Source organism: Nannospalax galili, unplaced genomic scaffold, assembly GCF_000622305.1.
Source record: "Nannospalax galili isolate Female #2095 unplaced genomic scaffold, S.galili_v1.0 scaffold27, whole genome shotgun sequence".
In the NCBI taxonomy this organism is placed as follows: domain Eukaryota; kingdom Metazoa; phylum Chordata; class Mammalia; order Rodentia; family Spalacidae; genus Nannospalax; species Nannospalax galili.
Window position 1 is genome coordinate 431,013 of NW_008357993.1, and position 25,234 is coordinate 456,246.

Consider the following 25,234-nt stretch of genomic DNA (forward strand, 5'->3'; position numbering starts at 1 on the left):
ATGCTGGTTTGTAACTTCCTTTAAAAGAGACATCTCAGTTTTAGAAGGCAGGCATGTTAACATCTAAATAAAAATGTATCTTTCTGACAAGGATTATGATCCACAGAGAAGGCAATGTGATTTCTGATTAAATAAAGCAATATAGAAAATACACCTTAAAAGTAGCTGAATTTATCTGTGGGGAAAAAATTCTTTGGAAATAAAGTTGAAATGAATGAAGATGATAGAAATGCTTTAAATGAAAATCACACTTTCAGCTATGCCCAGCGTGTCCTCCTGCAGGTGTTTATGGCCTTTAAAGCACCTATTTGTGTACTTAAAGTGTGTAATTTCCTAATTTATTTTTACTTTTTTCTTTCAAAAGAGGATGGAATTAGTGAATTAAAATGGAATCTAATATGCTTCATGTTTTCTTTGAGAACAACCAGGAATTAGCTTCCAAGGAGAAAAATGAATCAGAGGCAATTAAATGAGTTCAGGTTGGCTTTCATTAAGAAGGAAGCTTTTTTATTTTTTCATTTTTTCGCATGTGCCTCACTTGTCATTTCAACAAGTGGGTGTCAAAGCACCAAGTAAAGTAAGTTTTTCTTGGACCAATTTAATAATAATGGAATTGAAGACTTAGGGCAGAAAGACAAAAGAACATAATATCAAACTAATCAATGGGTTTTGTGCAAATAGTTACTTTCATATTACTTTCCTAATTAGCCATTTTTATAAAGTGGCAATAAAGTGTAGTTTTATTTACTTAAATATTTTCCTGGAGCGGACACATGACCTTGCCTCCTATTTCCTAGTCCCAGAACTTTCCCCACTGTAAGCCACTATAGATAGACCATGAAGACTGCGTGTTGCAATATGTCAGGTGGCAATTTGAGCTAAATGTAAATAGGACCACTGAACCCTGCCCAGAGTGCCCTATAGAAGATCAAAGACTGAAATTCTTGTGTTGTGGGAAGTGGAATGAGCTTTGTAGAAGGCAGGCATGCATGCCAACTTCAGAATGAAAATTGGAAGCGTTCAAAGGCAGGGAAGTAAGTGCAAATTAATATTAAATGTTAATTTCTTACAATTGTCCACTTGTGATGGAGGCAGAATGGGTGATCATGGCTTGTTTCTTTTGGAAAAATTTCTACTCATGAAAAAATTCTCACAACTTTTTTGGTGATCCTTTCATCAAGATGTCAGCCCCTTTTGGCACAAGCCCATTGGCTGAACTAAAACCACTGACAGTTATTGTCTGAGGGTAATTTCAAGTAACTTTCTAGCAATTCTCATATCGGGAAAGTCTGAGCTCTTAAAGTCTTTGCATATAATAATGTTTAAAAAGTTCCAGTTTTTTTTTTTTTTAAGAACTGATACTAAAGATGACTTAAACTTCTTTCTTCTTTTAGCAAAATGAGATTTATTTCCTTTCATTAAAACTGGAATAACTTTGTAGATCTTTATATCTAGTTTACTTAAAGATTTGGCCCACAGACAGATAATAGAAATTACTGTGACTGTGAGGGAAGCAGAATGTTTAACTACTGACTACCCCTGAGGGAAATTATATATATATAAATGTATGTGTGTATATGCTTACCTCTTAAACTGTATTTTCATTTACATAATGTAAAACACTAAAGAGGGTCCAATTTCTATTTTTAAAAGGGCTTATTCCAAATACAAATTTATAATCAATTCAATCCAGTGTAAAATATTAGCCAGTAAACTGCCCAATTCTGTAGGCTATGATTAAATGTCTAGACTTTTTACATGCCTTAAAATGGTAGGATTTCACAACAATAATTTGAACACATACAGGAATCCTAGAATGTCTTTTGTATTGTTTAAATAAATAAATAAATAAATAAATAAATAAATAAAACCCTCTTGTCCAGCTCTTAGGCACCCTTCACAACATACGTACATGGACCTCTGAGTACAACTTTGGGGTACCAGTGACATAAATCACAGTATGTGAGGTAACACTTGGGGTGCTACAATCCAAGATTACTGTTAAACATGTTAATTTTGAGCATACTTTTCTGTATCTTAGTTGATCATAATATTCTTTTCAGTGACTCATTCTCCAGCTTCTTAGTTTTCTAGTAAAAAATGTTTTTCCCTTTACTGTAGCTAATGGAGTTTGCATAATTTTTTAATTTCATAAGTCTACAGAAATCTTCAGAATTTCATTTCATTTAGCTTTTTGCTAAATTTTAAGTGCTAGGATTATATTTTTGTGTTGTTTTATTATTGATTTAAATGTTTTACTTTAAAATGTTATTTTTATTTTATGTGTATGTATGTATTGCTTATATATATGTAAATGCACCCACGTTGTGCAATACCCTAGGAGGTCAGAAGAGGCTGACTGACCCTCTGGAACCAGAGTTACAAACAGTTGTTAGCAGCCATGTGGGTGCTGGGATTCGTTCTCTGCAAGAGCAGCTAGTGCTTTTAACCACTGAGCTATCTGTCCAGCCCCCTAAGTATTTTATTTTAAAGGTACTTGACTTACATATATCAGGAGAAGAAAAACATGTCAGGATATGTATTATCCTATGAAAAATAGTTTGAGGGACTGGAGAGATGGCTCAGCAGTTAAGAGCACTGACTGCTCTTGCAGAAGACCCAAGTTCAATTCCCCGGACCCACATGGTGGCTAACAACTGTCCATAGCTCCAGTTCCAGGGGACCTGATGCCCTCTTCTGACCTCCACAGGCATTGCACAACATGGGCACACCAACATACATGCAAGCAAAACACTCATACACATAAAATAAAAAAATAATTAAAATTAAAAAAAGAAAAATAGTTTGAAAAACGAAATTTTTTATCTAACGACAAAGGTAAAGTCCTGGATTTACTTTCCACATAGTAAATGTGCCTCCCAGTACATGTTTAACATAGACTCCCAGTGGCTTAAGCATTTAAATATCTCATTTATTATTTTATGTACTGCCTGCATGTATGCAAGTGCACTTATGTTATGCAGTGCCCACAGAGGTCAGAAGAGGGTGTTGGATCTCCTGGAACTGGAGTTATGGATAGTTGCTAGTCACCATGTGGGTGCTGGGAATCAAACCCAGGGCCTCTGCAAGAGCAGCCAATGCTCTTAACTGCTGAGCCATTTCTCTAGTCCATGCCTTGTTATGTTTTAACAGAGACCTAGGAACTGGAAGTCTTTCTCTTTATGGCTAATGCTGAGCAAACGATGAGTTGACTCCATCATACTGTTTGTGATTCTCTGTATAATTGGTGAAGTGGCTTTTGTGGGCTTATAATAATCTCCCTAGTAACATAAGCTTTTTTTGTTTAAAGAAAAGATAAGGATTGGGGAGGGCTGAGATTGCCTATTGGTCACCTGTGTCACTGAATTTGGAATGTAAATTGGACAGGTTGCTTCAGTGACATTTGATGGTACCTAGAAGGGTAATTTTATATGGTACTATCTTCTCTTTAACCAAGCCTTCCTGTGCCCATGAGGGGGAGAATTGGCAGTTGTTTGGGGAATTAGGACAGTAGAGATAGTATATCTGGGTTTAACCCCAATCCAGCTTCCTTTTGAGCTACATAGATAAGTCAGGTAGAAGAAGGTATTTGAGTAAAACTCTTGTATTAAAGAGCTATTCAAAGTGCCATTCCATTTTAAAATGATGTAGTTCTTGAAAAGTTTGATATAAATCAGATTATCATAATATACTAAAGGAATTCACTTTGTTATAAATCTTAAAAGCTGAAATAGGAAAAAGTGTTTCTAAAATATAACTATTTTGCAAAACTAAATGAGTAATCCCCAAATACAAATTTTGTACATTAAAGCATTCATTTACCTGGTCACTAAAAGTCCTTGCGTGCACTCAGGTGCCTTGGACTGGCTGGAGAGCCTTGAAAGGAAGGGCTATAGCATCCTTGATCCTGCACTTTCTCATTAGTGTTTTCTGGTAGGAAAGTCTTTAATCCTCATAGCCTCAGAAGATTGAAATAATTATCTGAATAATTATGCTTTAAAAAAACCCTTTGATTTCCTCTGATTCATCTTGATAACTCGAAATGTTGCTAGAGTGATGTGGGAGTGGACAGATCTGCTTGATTTATCTGTACAGTTCTTGTATCGTATAAGAAAAGACTAGGGATATGGTAGTCTTACCAGTAAATCCAGTTCAAATATACCAAGGGAAAATGATTCAGACGTGCATGGACCCTGTCATGGCTGAAGATACTTGCAAGATTCCAACTTTAAACTGCTCTTCTACCTTGAACTGGAAAAAAAATGGTTAATCATGAATGTTTGATACTTTGACAGCTAAAAGTATCATACATGAGGTTTAAATTTATTCAAAATAGATACTTAGGGACATATTTTTCTAACTTGGGAGTGTTTTAAGACTATTTCATTTCAGTGGCTGAAAAACAAAAATCATAGTGATCCTGACATTGATCTGCTAGTGTACTGTAAATGATTACCAGTCCTGATAGTTTGGAACTTGAGCATTAAAATCACTCTCAAGCAAATCCTAAATAGTAATTCATTTATTAATATCAATAACATGGTATTAACCCCAATGACAATTTTGTTAGTTGAATCATAAACATTTCTCTTATTACCCAGATAAATTATAGGCCTCCCGAGGGTTTAAAAGCTTCATATACAGTGCTTAGAAAATATTAAATATATGATAGAAGCTTAATAAATATTTGGTGTATGCATGCTAATATCTATTAAGTTGGCTATTTTAAAATTTGTTCTAATGAGTTATCATGATTAGTTTTTATGAAGTAGAAGTAATTTGTATCATTAACCTCTCCTTCTAAAGAGCCAGGAACCTGAAATGAATGTAATTTTCATTTACACAGCAAATCACTTTCCATTGTATGCTAAAGGAGTAAAAAACTTTGTGGTTAAACTATGGAGTGTGGTATTTGCCAAAAGAGAGTAACTTTGATTGCTCACATGCCCAGAGGTCAGAGCCACATTCTGGGCAGACAATAAGGTCTTGGCTCTCTGGGTTTGATCCATCTGTGGTACTCAGAGCTCACAACAGCTTATCCTCTAGCTGTAAACATATCTCCCTGAATCCAGGAATTTTGCTCCTGGTATTGGAACTTTAACACACTCCCTTATTGCCAGTATAACCTTAATCAGTGGTCTCAAGAACACAAAGGTGATGATGCTGGAAAATACTGACAAGAATGGGAAGAGCTGGCAGTAGAATTATATGCCCACCCCTGTTAATTGAGCAGCATTTTCTTTGTGCTTAGTTCTTTGCATTGCAGAAGGTACACACTTGGCCCCTTTACCTCCGTGGATGCATCTTTTAGTTGCAGAAGGAAAACTAACATGCACAGAAAACTTAACAAACAATGCAAGACTATATAACCCAGGGCTAAGCATAAGATTCAGGGAGTGATGCTGAGGACTGAGGTAGATGATAACACTGGAAATCTTTTGTGTTGTTTTGTGTTTCATTGATGTGGAAATTAAGCTCCAGCCAGAAATTAAGCTCCAGGCAAGTTTACAGCATGCATGCTGCCTCTGACTCCTCTTGTACCTATGGCAGACTACATCAGTCTTCCTTGACTCTCATTGTTACTCATTCTGAATGTAGTCTAATAACCCTCAGTGGAGTATTGCAGGAAGATACACGTAGTTGACTGGTGTTGGCACAAAACTTGAAACCTAGAAGGAAACTGTTTGCTCCTCGAGAGCAAGTAATGTGCCTTCAGTTTTCCATTCCCAAGTCTTAAAACCAACCTTTAATAAACACTAAGTGAATGAAGAACAGAGACTATTTGGATAGATTTAGATGACACAGAACATTCCAGATAAAAAGAATGTCAGGAATATACTTGCAGTAGTGTGGTTTTCCTGTTAAGGGCCTCTGTACTGTCAAGGACAGACCTCAAAAATTAGACCTAGAAGTCAAGGACTTAATGTGCTAAGGAATAAGAAGTCATGAACAGGCATCTTGAAGATGGCTCAGTGCTCTGACTCAGGTTACCCGACTGCATCGGTTCTTTGCCTTTTAGTTGAGCCTAGCAGAACATGTTCCCTCACACACAAATGTTCTGGTTAAAAGTACAACTTTCGTTATTGCTCCTTCTTAGTGCCCTTGGGCTGGTGAGAAAGATTCAGTCTATGGCTCAAAGGAATTGGGACAGGAAAAGGGAGCCCGCCTCTTATTCCTCCCAAAGAAGTAGCAGCTATTCCTTTTAGCAAATCCCAGCAGCTTCAGCAATGTCTGCTGGGTCAAAGGGTTTTCCTGTGCCAGATGCCTGAAAGAAGGCCTCATGTCCTTCCTGTGAGGGAGACTGGGTGCAGACTCATGCTGATCACATGGGTTAGGTGTTCGACCATTTCTTCTTTCTGACTAACCAGACATACCAGAATGTAAGCCAGCACTGAACAGCATCTTAAGAAAGTTGTTTATAGTCTGAGGCCTGCAGCCTGTTACTTCTGTAGGCAGTAGTTGTAAGCATATGAATATAATCTCATCATATGATGCACAAAAGTTGGAGAAAGCCAAGTGTGTCTAGGAGGGGCCTTCATCTGGGTACAGCAGAGTCTTGCCTTAGGAGGCCTGAGCTGCAAGATCTCCAGATACCCACCAGATGACAGGCGTTGTGGCTGCAGCCACTTCAAGTAAATTGAGCTTATCTGTGAATCTTTTGGTGACGTCACATAGGTAAGCCTTGCTCCTGGAACTCTTTATTCATCCTCCTCAGTCATTTTCTCAAATACCTGTTTTCAGATGCCGTTTTAGATCTTCATAACTTTAATTGGAGTCGGGGGGGGAGGGCGGGAAGGGTGAGACAGACTTGTCTGGAACTGTATGAAATAATCACTTATTTGTAGCCGTAATTAGCCTAAGCCCCTTGTTATTCGAAATGTGTCCCAGAATTCCTTCCTTTTGTGCCTCTACTTGCTTGGCCTTTAAGTCTTTCACCTCTGGACAAAATGAAGCCTTTCTTCAAGACTGACAGTGACCTCTGGGGAATCATCCCATTACCCCTGTGGGAATCAGCCCGTGCTCATTTGTATACATACCCCACCAGCACTGTTCTACTTTCTGGTGACTCGTTGCTGCATGTTTTCCTAACCCACTAAGACCTTGAAACAGCAACACCCTAGTAACCACCTCAGCCCCTCTTTCTTGGTAGCAGCTGAGGCTGTGATGTCTTGCTTTTTCCCTTTTCTTCTGTGAGTAGGATGGTGAATTCAGAGGTGGAAAAGTCTCATCACAGAGAAGGAACTTTTCAATAGCTAGTAAAATAGTTTGGTATTCTTGTCCCCCAGAGTGGAAGCAAACCCTAAGCTTCATTGAAATCTTCTCATGGGACCTTGGAATGGAGCCTACATCCATCTATAAGCCTGGCTCATCCCTGCTCCCAGGCCTGACCAGGATCTGGCACATGTCCAGTGATCAATAAATGCCCCAGTGCTTGTAGAACAAATAAATGAATCAGTGGTCATGGATACATGAAAGTCTGTCATTTTTGGCCAGAAGCAGGTGGCCTACTTTGGGAATTATAACCATTAACAGCCTGGCCCTGTGCAGAGTTGTAATTGCTCAGATTATTAATCTTGTGGTCCAAGAAATGAGATGAGCATGATGAATTCACTGCTCAAATCCTCTCTCACTGAAACTTTTGGAAGACTGGATGGTATGAAGGTAGGATGGGGGGAAGCTAAGCAAGGTCTAAGCATCCTCTAAACACAACTCCTAAATTCTGTGGTCCTTCTTTTACGCTCCTTTAAGCAGAAGTAGTTGTAAGGGAGCTCAGAATGCTGGGATGGTATGGTTTGCTGAAGGAAGGTATCATTTTATGGTAGGGTCCCACATCTCATCCAGAACGCTGGCTGAGTACCACTATGCGCTCAGTTATTAAGGATGTGTTTCTAGCAGGCAGCACTGATTGCTTCTCTACTGTATCTAATAGGTACAGTTGTGACCGAAAAACAAACTCCGCTGTGGCTTCGTGAGGCAATGAAATCTTTAGAAATAGTGCCTGCTACTGCCTTGGCATGCTTTCTAATCTAAACTTGTTGCTTTAAGAGTATTGTGATTGTGTAGTTGGAAATATTTAAAAAGCCCTTGATTTTAGAGTACTTGGGTCACTGTTCATCCTTCCGTTCATAAAATACAATATAAAAATAACTTGTATTTGAGAAGGAGGAAAAGATGCATAAGAGTGTTGAAGAAAGGGAGGTCTGTTTGTTCCTTTTTAGAGACACTGACTGGGAAGGGTGAGAAAAAAATAGCCAAATAATTGCTGCCAATAAAAATACTAAACCGGAGCCTCATCAACAGGTAATTAAAGCAGGGAGGTTCCGAGTGTGCACAGAAGTGCTGGTGTGGCTGTCCAGCTCCAGGGCCCGCATTCAGATCTTCATCACACACCACTGTCCTTTGATTACTGGGGCAGGTAACAGCCTTCCTGGCGGAACTGAGTTTGATACAGTTCCAGGAGGGAAAAGTACTACAGGCCAGTAACTGAACAGGGAGAAACTTACAAAAGTTGTTTTGTTTATACAGGCCCAGGCATTTTGAGGACAGTTTTATTGGGCAAAGTTGGTGTCTAACATAAGGAAACTATTTTTGGATAGGAAAGAGTTAGAAATTAAGAGGAGATACTTTATTGGACAGCCAACATTCTGGGCTGCGAAGGAAAAAACTAAAGTCAGTAGTTAGATGGATAAAACATACTAAGGTAGTTACAAACTTGACCCCAGTAGGAGTTTGGTGTTAACTACTTAGTACTTCCTCCACAAAGGAGTTGGGACCATATCCAGAGGTTTGTCAGATAGTTGATGAATCCTGAAAGTTCAGCATGTGGCGTAGAACTGGCAGCATGTGGCTGACTTGTACCCCAGTGCATTTTAGGGATACCAGCCAAAAGAACAGACACTATACCAGGCACTGACCCATGGCTCAAAGGCATGCGAGATTAGAGAGTTTCAGAGTTTGTGTGGTTAAGAACATTAGAACTTGAAAAGATGAAATATATTAACCCACCTCTTTCCTGAACAGACTTCTCGTGATTTGGTAGTTTATGGTTTTTGAAGTTTGTGCATGTGCACATGTATGTATGGGGGCCGTGCCCATCCATGTGCATGCATGTGGAGGCTAGAGGATAAGGTCAGATGTTTTAACTCCTCTCCATCTTGTTTTGTTAGATAGGATCTCATACTGAACTTGGAGCTCCATGTTTTAGTGAGACTGACTGGCCAGCAAGCCCCTGGGACCCACCTGTGTCCACCTCCAGAACTCTGGGGCTACAGTGTCACCACACCCAGGTTTGCATGGGTGCTGGGGAACCAAGCTGAGGTCCCCCCTACTTGAGCAGCAAGCACTTTGCCCACTGAGCTCTCTCCATAGTTCTCTCTGCTCCTTTAAAGCTTTTTGAAACAATGTGTTTGTTTCTTTGATGATCCCAGCCCAAAGTCATGGGACATAGCCAGTAATAAATTATTCATTCTTTATGATTACAAACTGCCTACCAGATACCTGCCACCTGGTAAATAGTTTTTCATTAATAGATTGGGAAATTGAAGTGAAACACTTAGCCAATTTAGTCAATGTGGAATCAGAATATTTGCTCAAATCTGTGAACCCTTCTTGTCTTCATGATTTTAGTTCTTAGCTATCTGGATTTGATTTTTTCCAGAGCCCGAATGATGTAGAGCGGGCTAAGTTCCCATTTCTTAATATCCTATGGAGTTGGGTCTAATTATATATCATAAGATGCCTTGGCCATGCATAGTTTGCTCAGTTCTTGATAATATAATCTTAAATTATTCAAATCTTGTTAACATGGTCTGGAAGCCAGGTCTCCACATCTTTTCATTTAATCTTTACTAACTCCCCTCCCCACTCCTTTTTTTTTTTTTTTTTTCCTGAGGACTGATTTTTAAACTTTAATTTTATTATACGAGGCTTGGTTGCCTACACTGTCAGAGTCAATTCAATCAGAGATTCAATTAAATGTGTTCTTTGGCATTATAGAAGCAATTTTCCTGATAATGTGAATTTTTCCTGAGTTCATCAGCTGTTCTTATCCTACGTCTTTGATTGCAGTTGAATCTAATCCTTTGTATGTAATCTGAGGATGAAATAGGACATTTTATTGTTTGCTATTTGTTATCTTTATGATATATCTCATAATTGACTTCCTACCCCATCTCCATCTTCCCATTAGTCTGTCATTAGAACTGTCTGGATTTCTAATACATACATTAATTAAAAGTCCCCAAATGAAACCAGCTTAAACCTATATTTCTTTCTGTATTGATAATTCCTAGTAGTTTACTCACTGCCTCGCTGGTGTAATTAGTGTTTATTTTCTTTCTTAGTCAGGATCACATTATATTTTTATACAGTGCACAGTTTATGTCCCTACACAATGTCACTAAAAGAAGATTTTATTTCTCTTAACTTCTCTGTTTTAAAGTTGACTAGAATTTTGAAAAGCAAAGTTACAGTGTATGTGATTTCAAATACATTCGCTGAAAGAAGAATGCCCAGAGTTAGAATGCCCCTTCATAGACCCTCTGAAAAAGAGCTGTTTGAGAGTTATTTGCAGGGGGGGGGGGGTCATAGTAAAATAATTTGGTTTCTCAGCAAATGGTCTTGTCATTTGTTGCAGTGATGGCTAGACATATTTGTATTATGCTAAGCATTTCCTTCCAGGGAAAACTTGAAAGAAAGAAAAAAAAAGACAAAACTGTGATTACCATTACTGCTTGGGTTGGATTAAATTATATCCATGTGGCCATATCCAAGTTTCTACTCTAGCAGTAATTTTCCTCAGCAGCAACAGCAGCACTTGAACACTGGAGAGCAAATCCTGTGTCCTCATTGGTTTTTTTTCCCCCTTAAGGTAAGCTCTATTTGAAGGATGACTACTTGAAATGGGCATCAGAGCAACAAATGTTTTTGAAAAAAAATACTCTTGACTGTAGGTGTCAGAAATCTATCTAAATTTCATTACCAGGACACTAAAAGGAGATGCTCAGCACCTGCTTGGGGGGTTAAAAACAGGTCTCAGTTCTCGGGGTGGGGGGGCGGCTATCAACACACTCCTTTTGGCTTGGGGGAAACCCCACAGCATTGATACTGACAAGATGGTTCTACAGAAAGAATCTGCCTTCTCCCTTTCTTAACTGTGTGAGCATAGGGCAGATCCCTGACTGCTCTCCCTTAGCATTTGCATCTGAAGAAAAGGTGAGCAGGAGGGGATGGTCACAGGTGCAGTGACTGCTGTGCCCCCCCCCCCTTGCCAGCACTTTACACAGATTTCTTCATTTCATCCTTACAATACTGCTGGGATTAAATTAGTACACCAGGCCTGGGAGTGAAACTTTGTGGTAAGGTGCTAGCCTGGCATGCAGAAGGCACTGGGTTCAAACCCCAGTACTACCAAAAAAATAGTCTACATACCAACGGTTTAAAAAAACAGATATAAGTTGGGATGTGTGACTCAATGATAGACTGAACGCAAGGCTCTGGGTTTGTCTTCAGTAAGGTGGGAGAGCAAACAAAAACATCCAAAGGTAATGGACTCCATGATACATTTTACAAGGTTCCCAAGTTTAGACACTGCCTGTGAAAAGAATTGCAATAGGAGAGTGGTAAATAAGGTTGGGGTTTGGGTCTGAGTTTAAAACGTCATCTTTATGGTAGTGCGATTACAGGTCCCTTTGTCAGTCACTCCGCATTCTTCTACTCCGCATTCCTTTTGCCCTTACTTCCGCTACACTTGAAGGGTTGTTTCTTTGCTGACTCCTCACCCTAAAACACATTATCCACTGGGGTCCAGTCTCTTCTTCATTTGGTCTCTGCCACCAGTGATGCTACCTGACTGAAGCCCTCAACAGAGATAACACATTCAGACCTTGCTTCACCCTCTGTGGTGGAAAACCCCAGTGGTGTCCAGGGCTGGGGCATATCCATTCTAACTGGTTCTCTTTCTCCTGTCCTTTGAGGTTTTTGCAGTTTTCCTAGTGAACAGCCTATTAGAAAATGCTTAATGGTCTCTTGTTGACTGGAGTATCTGTACCATGTTGATACAGCTCTAGGTACACTTTTTTTTTTCTTTTTTTTTTTTTTGCAAGGGTCAGAGTCCTTTTATGATGTTATTTGTGTGGAGATGACAAGCATTGCCCATGTGGAATGACTTTTTGCCAGATGCCAAGGGGGTTTCAGCTGCCAGAAGAAAAGAGTGCATTGATGGAAAAAGTGAATAGTTTCTTTTGGGATGAACACTTTTGGAGAAACCGCAGGTTTTTCTGGAAAGCTGCATCTTAAGTCTTACACATGTCATCCAGATGAGGGCTTTGGAATGTCTTCAGACTTCAAAGCAGCAGTCTCTCTTGTTATCCATCCAAACCAGGAAAAAGGCGGTATTCTCTATCTGGATGCTTAAGTATCTCAGCCATTCACTGAAGAACAGATGAATACAGTTTTAGGCAATTATTTTTCCATTTGGCAAAATTTTTGTAAGATTTTAATGGAAAGCACAGTATTGTTGTGAGACGGGGGTGAGTGGAAAATATAATCTTTGCTGACTAGAAATCAGATTTCCAATAGTTAATCAGAGATGAAGCCTGCAGTAGCATACCTGAAATTATTCAAGCCAATAAACAGCAAGTTGGATGTTTCCTGTTGGCCTTGGAATGTACTAAGGAGTCTTGCTCCTGAGGCATAGTAGGACATTACCCTCACTTGTGGCAGAAAATGCCGTCCTAAAGTTTACAATTGCAGTGTGGCATTCTGGGTGTAGTATAGTACTAATAGTCTAGGGCTCTTCTGTTCCCTTTTCATTTCAGTGCACCTTCAAAGTGGGAGAGACATCCTAGGATGTAATGTTTCTTGTTTTTTGGTAACAAATGAAAACCAATTCCTCTAGTGGAATAAGGTTGTCCAGACTTAGAATTCAGATGTGTTAAGTAAATATTTACTCTAGTTCTACTCCAGGGAGGTAAAGGATTTTATTAACATATTTCTTGGGGTCAGAGAGGTAAAGAAAAGCTTATGTGCTCCATGCCTCAAGGGCTTTGGGGCTGCAACTTAGTAAAGGCTCTTTGTTCTCCTTTTTGTTCTCTCACTCTTTTTCTTTTTCCCTTTTTTTTCTGGAAAGGCAAACACACGGTAGCCTCAGCTTTGTAAAGAAAAAATTGCATTTATTTATTTTGCATGTGTGTGCACACATGCACATGTGCCACAGAGGCTTGTGAAGGTCAGAAGATAACTTGATGGAGTAGATTCTGTTTGTACTGTGTGGATCCTGAGGACTGAATGCAGGTCTTCAACCTTGGTAGCAAGCAGCTTTCTCTGCTGAGGCATCTCATGCACATCTGCCTTTTTATTGTTCAATAGTAACTACATAATAAAAGGAGTTTTAAAAGGCTTCCTTACATTTTTCAGTCTTTGTTTGAAAAGTCTCTTCTCAGACACTGTGAGCTCCCTGTTTCAAAGCTTTTTTTCTTACACACTTCCTCTTGGTTTATTTTGGATTGTTATCAGCTGTTTAGACTTTATTTTGACTTTATTACCAAAAAGTCACCTATTAAAGTCCAGATTTGAAACATTGAGCTTACTTCCTTGAGTCCAGTCCATACTTGGCTCTGATGACTGTACCAGGCTGACCTCTAGTCCAGGGGAGGTACCTTGGCAGAAGGCGGAGAATTCCTTGGTCAGTGTGCTCGTTTTGGATTTTTGGAGTCTTTAGGTAGGTTACATTGTGCTAAGCATGTTCTTATTGGAAAGGAATGAGGCTGGGATGAGAGGAGGAGTTGTGTAGCATAAATCTTTGTATCTGACTTCAGTGTTCACCATGCTTGAATAAGCCAGCTGCTGCTTCCGCTGTGCCTGGCCTTGAACCATGCACCATCAAAGCCTTGAAAACTCACATAATGAATGGGTTTAAATAGTGGTGAAAAAGAAAAGTCAGATATTGTTGTTAACCTTTTGTGGCTTGTTTCTGGCTTGATCTGTTGCTCCCCTTGAGAGTCTTGCTCTTATTCTTAGAAAACAAAATGTTAAAGACTCAGGAGCAAAACAAACAGAATATTATATTGTAGAACAGGGACTGTGAAAGCTCTTTGTGCTGACGATTAATTTCACATGTAAACACTTTCATTTTGTTGCCAGCGAGGAGATTTTCATTTCCTTTCTCAGCCTAGTTGAAGTCTAGAAATAAATTCCACAGCTGTCAGGTTCCCACATAGTAATCAGCAGCCTCTCGTGGTGGCTTTACGAGGAGTAGAACCGGTTTGGAGGATTCCACTAGTAAAGTCTACACAGCATGTTTCAGGCACTCCAAGTCATACAGTAAAGAACTATCAACCTTTGGCTTGCCTGACACATGGTGTTGGATAGTCACTTAATCTCCTGCAGATTCTGAAGCAGACTTGGACATTTTCTGTGCCTATCAGAGGAACATGCACGTTAGTGGAACTAATACCAGTGAGTCTGGTCAAGTTGTGAGCTCTTCTTGTGTTCCTTGTGAAACACAGTGTCGCCCCCTCCCCACCTCTGTTTCTTCATATTAGGGACTTGTCAGATCATGGAAACTGAGAGTGTCGGCAGGCATTATAGTAGAGCAGAGCCACATAAGTCAACCTTTCCTTTCTGACAGGAAGACATCTTTGGCTTTTGTGCATAATAGTCAGATAGTCATAATGCCTGTGCTCTAATCACTCATTATTATAACATCCAGTGCACTCACACGTGTGTGTATCTGTGTGTGTGTGTGTATGTGTGTGTTGTGTGTAAGTTAGGTCTGTGCACATTTCTTTTAATTCCCAAGCCAGAGCACCTTGTCTGACAGTTTAGGCACTAGTTCTTTTATTCTGCTTTCTGAAGTGTGCAGAGATTGCATCCAGCGTTTGAATGGCCCAGTGATCTTTATGCTTTGCTTTTTGTCTTCCAGTGACAATAGATATCTCCCCGTGTGCTTGCCCTTGAAGAAGGATTCTCTGGGTTATGCAGGCCTCTAAGATTGGGTCCCTAGAGAGAGAGAGCACAGTGCATCATCTTTTGGCACCATCTAATCCTTGATGTACTACTGCTTAGAGAAAAATTATCCCTGTCGTTCATTTATGGTTTCAGTTTACATTTGGCCCACATGTGACCAGCGCTTGGGACCCAAGTGGCTTTTGAGGAAGATTCTTAATAGTGCCACTTCAAAGGGTATTTGCTAAAAAGAAATATATGTCTATGTACATAATTTCTTCTTAAATTACAAGACTAGGTTTCATAACCTCCTGGCCAATTAAGCATAGTACAAATTGTATATATGCAGGCATGCACTATTTAATTGGCAGTGAAATTATGAAATGTACCCCTTTGCTATACAACGAATTAACTGTGCAGGTTGGGCACCTACTACCCTAATCTGTTTTCTTAATTGCAAGGAGTGGGCATTCTATCTTTTTAAGTTGTTAGAAAGGCCATGTGTGCACATTCTTGAAACACAAAGAAACCCTCCAAGGCTAACAAATAACACTACAGTTATGGCCATTAACAACCCAGCCATGCAACATGTCTTTATTTCAAATTTCTTTGAAGGTATGGTAAGCACCCAAGTAAGTAGCATTTATTATGTGGGGTGTTTCTGCTCTGGATAAAGATGAACACAGACTTTTGATGGTCATTATCTCAGAACAGTCTTCTGAAAGAAATATCAGTAAAAGCAGTGAACAAATAAGGGGAAATAAAATTTAGAAGTTGGTCATCGATGCAGCTCAGATTCTGCTGCAGAATAAGGGAAATGGTGGGAAACACAGCAAGGAGCATCTCCACTGAGTCCAAATGTGGACCACAATGCTACTGGAAGATAAACAGCGTATTTTGAAATGAAAAGCTTGAAGGAATTTAAGCAGAAATCTAGGTTGCCTTTTTTTTGAACCTTGGAGGACTGGTCTCTGATTTTTTCCCACATTTTATTTTACTTTTTGATTTGGGATACTGGTTGTTAGCTACAATGTACATCAAATACCAAATTACTATCAGGCTAATTGAAGTTATTTTTATTTTGCACTGGTCAGAAAGTGAAACAAGTCTGCAAAGAAAGACAGAAGAAAGGAGTGAGGGATAAAAGGAAAGAAAGGAGGGAGGGAGGGAAGGAGGGAGGGAAGGGAAGGGCAGGAAGAAATGAACATTTTATTTTTAACTTCTCTCCTACAAAATAGTATTAAAACTTAAGTACAAACAAATATGTTGTAGAGAACAAGCAAAAAATTGTAAATTTTCATCATAAGCCATCTTAGAATTTATGTAGTAGATTTAAATATATAAAGGATCCTTGAAAACAACATGTTTTTTATGTTAGTGATTTAATCGGATGTATTTCTTCCTGTTCTGCTGCTTCTAACCTAATCATCACTCAGATAAATGCAGTATTGTAAGGAAAGATACGTTAATTGATGTGCTCAATGACAACTGTAAATGCCCTTTTCAGGAATTCAATCAGAATCTAAAACTACATTTTCCCTTGCCCTCTGCATTCTATGTAAGCACTCCTATTTTCTTAGTTGTTGAAGACACACAGCTTGTATCCCTGGGTCCCTAGCTGAATTCTAAGAGAATAGTATTTTAGAAAATTTGAGGGAATATTCTGTTTATTTTTCTACGTGGAACATGCCTTTGAAAGAATCAACACTCCTCTTGTGGAGATCAAGGAACACTTTTGCTCACTTGTTTAATGAAATAATTCTCAGGTGTTTTCTCATGCAACATTGTGTTGTTGAGACATGGAGAACTACAGTGGCCATGGAGGTATGAGCACCTTGGAGCACACTATCCCCTCAACTTGTACAGTAAATGCCTTCCCAGAACTTCTCACTGCCACTTCTCTATTGCCAACACTTCTGGGGATTATGCTGCATGTTGGGTTTGCTTGTGGCTTATTCTGTTGATGCAGGTTCTAGCACCGGTAGGATGCTAAATGCTAAAGCACGTGACTGTTAAAATGCAGTATCCCAGAGAAGCAAAGAGCACACGTGGCACTTCTTGACTTTGCTTTTGGTTTCGAAAGAAACTTTATTTCTCACTAGTGTTTGTAGTACTTTGAAATTGTAGTAGTAAGGTTGAAAAGTGTTTATGAAGGTAAGTTTATATTAAGTTCTTAATTTGGGGTCAAATTAAGGATGTAATCCAAACTGGGATTTTATGTGCTCTGACTTTGTTACATGCCTTGAAAAAAAAGCTTATGTATTTTAGATTATGGTTTTGTTCACTCCTTACTGGCTAAAGAGAGCATCAAGAGTGACTGCTTGTCCCAAACAAGGCAGGTGGTATAATTCTCCAAGAAGGAGCTGGGCAGAGGAAGGGAAATCTGTAGAAGAGGAAGGTGGGTTAGGTTTGAGGGGACCACATGGCTCAGAAAGCAAACCTGGTCTGAAGGGAGGAAATGTCTCCACTTCTTACAGGATGAGCTCCCAAGTGCTTATGAGCGAAAAGTGGGTGGTAGCCATGGACTGGTGTGATTTTGGGAGAGGGATGATAGGGATAGTGTTAGACCAGCAGGGTAGTGGAAAGAAGATAGGTTAGAAGCTAGGAATCCTATTTGAGTCCCAGTCCTACCCCATGTTGTGTTCCATTGGGCAAATGGGTTTGACCTTTCTGAGTTTCAGTTTCCTCATCTATGTAATTAAAATAATTCCTATTCATAGGCCTGATGCCAGGATGAATTAAATAGTGTTCTCAAAATTACTTTGTAAGCTAAGATGTACTATACACATTATTAATACCAAAGATAATTACTGTTATGTCATCCCAAAGAATCAACAGAGCCATCAACATTTCCTGTTTCAGACCCCCTAACCAACGGAATTGATTGAGACATACAAAATATGAGTAGAACTTCCAAAACTAAAAATTCCATCTAAGTCTATTTGTTCTTCCATTAATATAGTAGTGATTCTTAATTGTTACTTATTATATATGAGGCTTATTTACAAAATTCGGATTCTCAGATCTGGAAGGAGCCTTATCTAATTTCGTTTCCTTTCTTCAGGCGGTGCTGAATCAAATGTGAATTAGCTCTGACAGATGGCTCTTGGATTCTGTTTCTAAATTTTTAAAAGAAGATTTCACAGTTTTACTCTCTAAATTCTTTTAGTAATTTAACAGCGCTTGTGCCAAGTTCTTCCTTATAGCTGACCTAAATCTGCAGTTTGTAATTTTAAGTCTCCCCCACCTCCTGTCTTCACTGGAGGTAGAGAACAGCTGGTCAGCAACCTTATGCTAATAACCCTTTGTATATTTAAAGAAGAGTTACTCAGCTTGCCCCCTCCCTCCCTCCCACCAGCCAGAATTCATCAGCTCCGATTATCTGAATCATTCATGGCAAGGCTGCCCAGCTCCCTGCCTCACCCTCAGATGCTTGGCTGCTTCAGGGAGTCTGATGCAGTGTGCTGAGTGACCACGTGGACCTGGAGAGACCCTAGCACACTTCCTTCCTTCCTCCTTTGCTTTGTGTATATTCTTTACTCCTTTGATAAATTCAGAATATATCCTAGCATTGTTTCATGAGTATCTGAAATTACGTTATAAACATGGAGTTTTGCAAGGATACTCTTGGAATGTAAGATGCTTTGAAAGCTCTCCCTGGTGACTTAGCACACCTTGCCAGACATACCATTAAACTGCCTCTTTGCCTGCTAAAGATAACATTGATTGATATCTCTGCTCTGTTGGACTCAATCTTGGAAGACATTGAGCTCAAACTCTCCTGAGTGCAGTGCATATTCACTACCCTTCTGCAAGCGTAATGTGTTTCCTCAGTGCTCTAAGCAGCACCAGGGAAATGAGTGATCATTGAGAAAAACTGAGCTTACTAAACTGATCTCATGTGGTTTCAGAGTGGATCTTGTTTATAATTTGAATTATGTGCTTTTATGTTTCCATAGGTTTACTACCCAGAACTCTTGGTCTGGGTCAGTCAAGAACCATTTCCAAACAAGGAAATGGAGGGAAGTCTATCTAAGGTAAGATCCCTGCACTTAGAAGCATAAAAATACATAAGCAAATAACCAGGTTTATTTCATCTTCATTTTAACATCCACTATATGTTCCCATAACAATTCACTCATATGATGATATGCTGACCTTGGAAATGACATAGATCTAAAAGCATAACCTCAAGCCGGGCTTGGTGGTGCATACCTATAGTCCCAGCACTCCACAGACTGAGGCAGGAAGATTGCTGCAAGTTTGAGGCTACCCTGCACTACATCATGAGTACCCTGTCTCAAAACAAACAAACAACAACACAAAGAACAAAAAAACCCAGCAAAGTTCCACGACCTAAGGTCACACTCATAGTATATTCCTTTTGTGACAAATAAATCAAAAACAAATTTTCATTTAAGACCCATGGAATCAGTTGATCAAGTGTGCATTCTAAAGATTTTTAAATCTGTTGCATTTCTTAGACAAATATGAAAGACAACCTACAAACAAAAACAGGAAGGTAGGTTACAATTGGGTGATAGGGTTTCTTAAAAGTATGATGTGTTGACAGTTTTGTCTGCTGATCTTGCCTGAATACCTGGGATTACCCATAAAACAAAATGGGAAAATATAAAAAAACTTATGTTTTCTTTCTCCTAGATTTTAGGTCTAGGAAACGTGTAATACCAATATGTTTTTTTTGTGATTCTCTCCTTTAAAGAATTTTTTTAAGGGCCTAGAGAGATGGCTCAGTGGTTAAAAGCACTGGCTGCTCTTGCAAAGGACCAGGGTTCAATCCCAGCATCCACATGATGGCTAACAACCATCCTTAACTCCAGTTCCAGGGAATCTGACACCCTCTTCTGACGTCTGGGGACATTGCATGACACAGGTGTACTTACACACATGCAGGCAATACATTTATACACATAAAAAAAATAACATTTTTTAAAAAGAATTAAAAAAAAAGATTTTAGTACCATTCTTGAAAAACACACAAAGAAAATGTGAAAAATTACCAGTTTTTCCTGGAAATAACTTTGGACTTTACCTCTTAAGGCAAATATCAGTTTGACTTTAAATAGGAGGATTGTACTTTTTACTCCTGACCTGATAGTTTTACAATAAATAAAGAATCCACTAAACATAAAATTTCCATTCAAAAGTTTCATGTCATTGAATAATGGTAACCCCCAGCTATAACATTACTGTTGTTTCAGTGCTTGAAAAAAAAATCTTATTTGTGCTAAATATTTTCAACAATTCCCATTACTGACAGAATTATCTGAAATTGCAGAAGTTGTATCAACTGGCAATTGGCATGAAAAGAAAATAACCCTAAATTATTTTTGATCTTTCAAAGAATTTCTGAAGGTCAAGGTTGGACTCATTGGCAAGAATGTAAATGAACAAAATTTTGTGTCCTGTGGGAGCTGAAATGACACTGGTCTTGTAGCTCTGGAGTAGAAGAGAGCTGGCGTGCAAGAGCTCTGCCACCCCGTACCACCCATGTGCCACCACACCCCTGAAAGCCCTTTAACCGTGTCTATCCTTCCTTTTTATTAATGGTGCTGGGGCTAGAACCCATGCTAGGCACATAGTCTGCCATTGGGCTACACCTTTAGCCCTTTAAAATTATTTATACACATACATGTGTATTTTTCCCTCTAGACATTCTTTTTTTCTTCTGGTCTTTTTGAGACAGGATCTTCCTGTAGTCTCAGCTGGCCTTATATTTTCCCATTTTGTTTTATGGGTAACCTCAGACATTCAGGCAAAATCAGCAGACAAAACTGTCAACATATCTAAGAAACTTTTTGTGCCATACTTGGTACAAAGTACATTACTGAGAACTCTGGAACTCACTATGTAGACCAGGCTGGCCTTGAACTCACAGAGATCTGCCTGCTTCTGCCTCCGGAGTGCTGGGATTAAAGGCGTGTGCCACCAAACCCGGCTCCTCCAGACATTCTTTACTGACCCAGGTCAGGGCTGAAGCTGTTGAGGGCGCACTAGAAAACTGTTAAACTGCTAAGTCTTGCATCATTCAGGTTCCCATCGGCAATGTCAGCCACTGGCAAGACCAGGTGAAGCTTTTCACTGACCCATCAGTCCTGGAAAGCTAGTCCAGGTGCCAGGTCATGTCTGCACTAAAGCCTGCTCCATGGGGGTGGGCAAGGTGGATGTTAAGATTGACACTTGCGGCTACTTTATCTCTTCTCTAAATATGTGAGTGGTATTTTAAGCAGAGTGTGCTTATCCTGTCTCCAAAAGTGTCCTTCTGGAAAAGGACATCTTTGTATAACTTCATGAAAGATAATCTCAATTTACTTGGTACAAAGCACATTACTGAGTGACTGGGACTAAACTAGCACTGATGAGGCGTGTCAGCCACTAGATGTGGCTGGAAGACCTTGTCTGGTGAACATTGACACCTCTGCTCCCTAGCCCACCCTCAGCCTTCTAGATTACTCAGGTCCCTCTCTCTCACAGGAGCCATTATGAGAAGAGTAGCTATTTTGCCTCAACTATTGTAAGGCCTGACTTCTGGGGAAATAAGGCATCTCTGTGTCTCCTTTTTGAGATGCTTTCTTCCCTGTTGCCAAAGCCTAAAATTCCTTTAGTGGAGGCAGAAAGACAATTATTTAAAATAAAATGGTAGAGGTGGGAGGAATAGGATTATAACCAATCAATCCAGGCTCCTAAGAAGAAGTGTAGAGAGCCCTGTCTCTCTGGGAGTTTTTCCCCTTACAGGTGTGTTAGTTTATGGCCCTTGGGGTCTTTTAGTAGCATGCCTCCCTATATCACCTAATGCCACGGCCTTGCTGTCTTCCAGTTACTCGGGTGTCCGTCACAGAGGAAGTCTATTAGGCAGGTTGGGCAGGGACTGTTTTTCTTTCTGTTTCACTCCATAGGCTTCAAATCCAGTAATGTGCTCAAGCATTCAGAATGCAAATGATGAATGAAGAAATGCATGAGTGTTTTGGTCCCCAAAGAGAGACACGGCAGTAAAGGTGCTTAATTCAGATAGGAAATACTCTACATGTTCTTTCAGGAAAACCTCTTCCCCAGTCCCCAGCTCTCAATTTCCATTTTCTCGTGTAGTTTTCATCAAGGTCAAAGGTTAGTGGGACAGAGTCTTATAATAAACAGAGACAGACCAGTATGCTAAGTTTGGAACAGAGTAAATCAGTTTCAAGGCCATACTGACTGGTCAGATGAGGTTGTGGTTTTTCTTTGAAGATATTAGTGGATTTTTTTTTTTTAATTTTGGGGTTACGTACCAAAATTTCAAGATTGAATTCATTTCACAACTACATTGAACTGCCCAGTAACATGCTTTGGGGAATTTTATGTAGATCCTTAAGGTGTGTGAAGAATTATAATTTTCTGGCTATTTAATGATACACAACCTCTGAAATCAGAGCCTGAGACTGGAGCAAGAAAGGACATACTGTGTGGATTTTACATGTCTTACACATGTGGAATGCTTTCAGAGTCAAATGTTTAACAGAAATTGGCCACATGGGATGTTTCATGCAGGAAATGATGCTTCTGGTTGAGTCATCTACTGCATTTAGTTCAACCGGAAGTTGCTCACAATATTTATTCTGCTTCGGGTTGTTTGGAAGTTCTAGACTTCTGAACTCATCTTAAATAAATACAAATGTGGGGCTGGAGAGATGGCTCAGCAGTTAAGAACACTGACCGTTCTTGAAGAAGACCTGGGTGTGAATCCCAGCACCCACATGGCAGCTAACTACTGTCCATAACTCCAGTTCCAGGGGATCCGATGATCTCCTCTGTCCTCTGTGGGCATTGCAAGACACGGGTGCACTTACATACATGCATATACATAAAATAAATATAACAAAATTTAAATAAATAATTAAAGTGTGATAATTTACAGGTCACAAAGTTGAAATAACAGTTTAATCCAACTGCTTATATCTAACCTAATTCTTTCATTGACATTATCTTGTTAGAACCTGTAACCTGAGGCAAAAAAAAAAAAAAAAATTAAGAGGAAAGGAAAAAGAAAAATAATCCCGATCCTTTAAACCCGCAAAGGCTTTTTTTTTTTAACCCTAAGAAAACTCCACTAATCAATGGTTCAACTAAAAGAAAGGTCATTGTCTTCTCTGTGTGTGTCTGAATGGGGCATGCAGTCTTTTTTGATGAGCTAAGACTTTGTGCCACTTGGGTCCCATTGTCCTGCCCTCTCACTGCTTGGTTCTGATGGTGGATGCACTTCCCTGGGAGCCCCCTCTTGTGTGTCAGCAGAAACAGCCTGGTGGCTGACCATCAGTCAGGCTGAAGTTGATGATTCCTCTCAGTTATCTGCTCTGTAAGGCGAGACTTCCTCTCCTGCAGCAATGATCTAGGATCTCCTCATATTATGTACAGCTCAAATACTTGCATCTTTGGTACCATTTTAGTTCTGACCCAAAGTACCCACCTGGAACATGCTAATTTCTTATAGACTAAACCTCACATAGAAAAGATTTATGTAAGCTGTGATATATTTTAAAGTATTTTTTATTATGTAGTGGGGAACAGACTTCTGCCAGCCCTCCCTCACATCACCTACTGAATGCTTTTTAAAAACATATTGGCACTCCAATGAGCATTCCTCATCCAGCTTGACCCTGGGCCCCATCTAATACTAGCAACTCTCCCCAGAGATCTGACTCTGAGGAGTGCTGCCATCACCGTAAGTGAAACACTGGACTCTGCAGACGCAAAGGAAGCTAGCCTTTACTTGCTTCATACCCCCAGACCTCATATTTACACTCAAGTGAGCAGTGTTTACTATATAAACTCTGCAAAACAGCAGAAGTTCAAGGGACGAAAAATGAGTACGAGAAGAAAGAATGGTTTCAGAGGCACAACTAAATGTATCTTTGTGTGTGTGTGTGTGTGTGTGTGTGTGTGTGTGTATGTGTGTGTGTGTGTGTCTGTGTCTGTGTTGTGCTCTGCAGGGAAGACTTCCTGTACCAAAGGAAGTGAACCGCAAGAAGACTGAAGAGATGAGCGCTGCCTCCCTGACTCCGCCGGGCAGCAGTGACCTCCGCTCTCCAAACATCAGTTACCTCCACTCTTTTTAATCGTGTAACACCTCCATTTGTATTGCATATGGTGTATGGGTATTGATGAGGTCATGGTATCATATATGGGATATTTTTTTCTGTGTAAATCATCAAGTATAGGAAGAAATTATGGGACTCTAAGCCTTGCTTTAGAGAATTTACAGTGGACAAATAGGTATCATCAAACCAGTTTTTAATCATTCTGACTCAAGTGAAAACGCTCAGAATTTCACACTGTGAATCCATGTTTACAACCCCTACAGGTGGGCCTTCAGGCCTGGTTCGCTACAACAATGTCTTCCACAACTCAAACTCCCACTGAGCTCACACAACTGGTCCACTCCTGCCTTTTCATTCACACAGCTCCTGACTGGTTCTTGCAGAGGCTGAGAGTCCCCTCCCTCCCCCTTTTATTTTCATTTAGATGTAACAAGCCTAGTAGTTTTATGTTCATCGATTGTCTGTATATCTCTATATTTTATCCATGTACTCTTTTGATGTATAGAAGTAGTTTGAAACTCATTGTTTCCTTGTGGTAAGTGACTGAGATGCTGCCACAGGACCTGACACACTGATGAATGGTGCTATTTTGGACTTTCAACATGCTCCTTGGCGAGGTAGCTCTGATGGAGTTATTTTTTATTTCCATGTTCTAAGAAGGTGTTGGTACTCTGTTTCCCTGAATGTTGTTCTCTAGACTGGATTGACTTGTTTTCCTTGTGTCTTCAGTGTGGCTTTCTTCTTCAGTGTTGTAGGTTGAGAGAATGCTACCACGAGTGTGTGGTCTCCTTGGCCGGCCCCCATGGATGTGCAGCCACGGTAGCGGGAGCAATCACAAAACTGTAATTTACCTACCAAATCTTTTCCTTTCTGTAGCCTCACCTGCCTGACTTAGAGAAAAATAAGCAATAATTTTACAGGCATTTTGAGGTGTCTCTTTGGATTCTTTTTGTTTGGGTATTTTGGGGTCGTGGGAGGTCCACTCTTTTCTAATAAGTGCTCTGTGGAAAAATCCACAGCACTGGCATCTGAGTCAGAATTTGAAAATTATACCTTGCCCAAAGATTAAATCGGAAAATGTCTTTACAAAATAATAAATGGCGGAACACCCTTTTTTTTTTTTTTTTTTTTTTTTTTTTTTAGAAGCCCTGAGTGATATTGTTGAAATACATCTTCCAAAACAGGAAACTGTGTGA

The 25,234-nt window shown here is 39.7% G+C and overlaps 1 protein-coding gene across 2 annotated transcripts in view; it reads left to right on the plus strand.

Annotated features, from left to right (window-relative positions):
• Positions 1-25,183, plus strand: part of Nrep (neuronal regeneration related protein) — a 27,686-nt gene extending 2,503 nt beyond the window's left edge. For both annotated transcript variants that reach the window (XM_008856006.2, XM_008856005.2), the window contains exons 4-5: positions 18,906-18,983; positions 23,931-25,183. In XM_008856006.2, coding sequence (XP_008854228.1) covers positions 18,906-18,983; positions 23,931-24,056 — 204 coding nt within the window. In that variant the 3' untranslated portion in view covers positions 24,057-25,183. The remainder of the gene's footprint in view (positions 1-18,905; positions 18,984-23,930) is intronic.
• Positions 25,184-25,234: the final 51 nt, after the last annotated feature.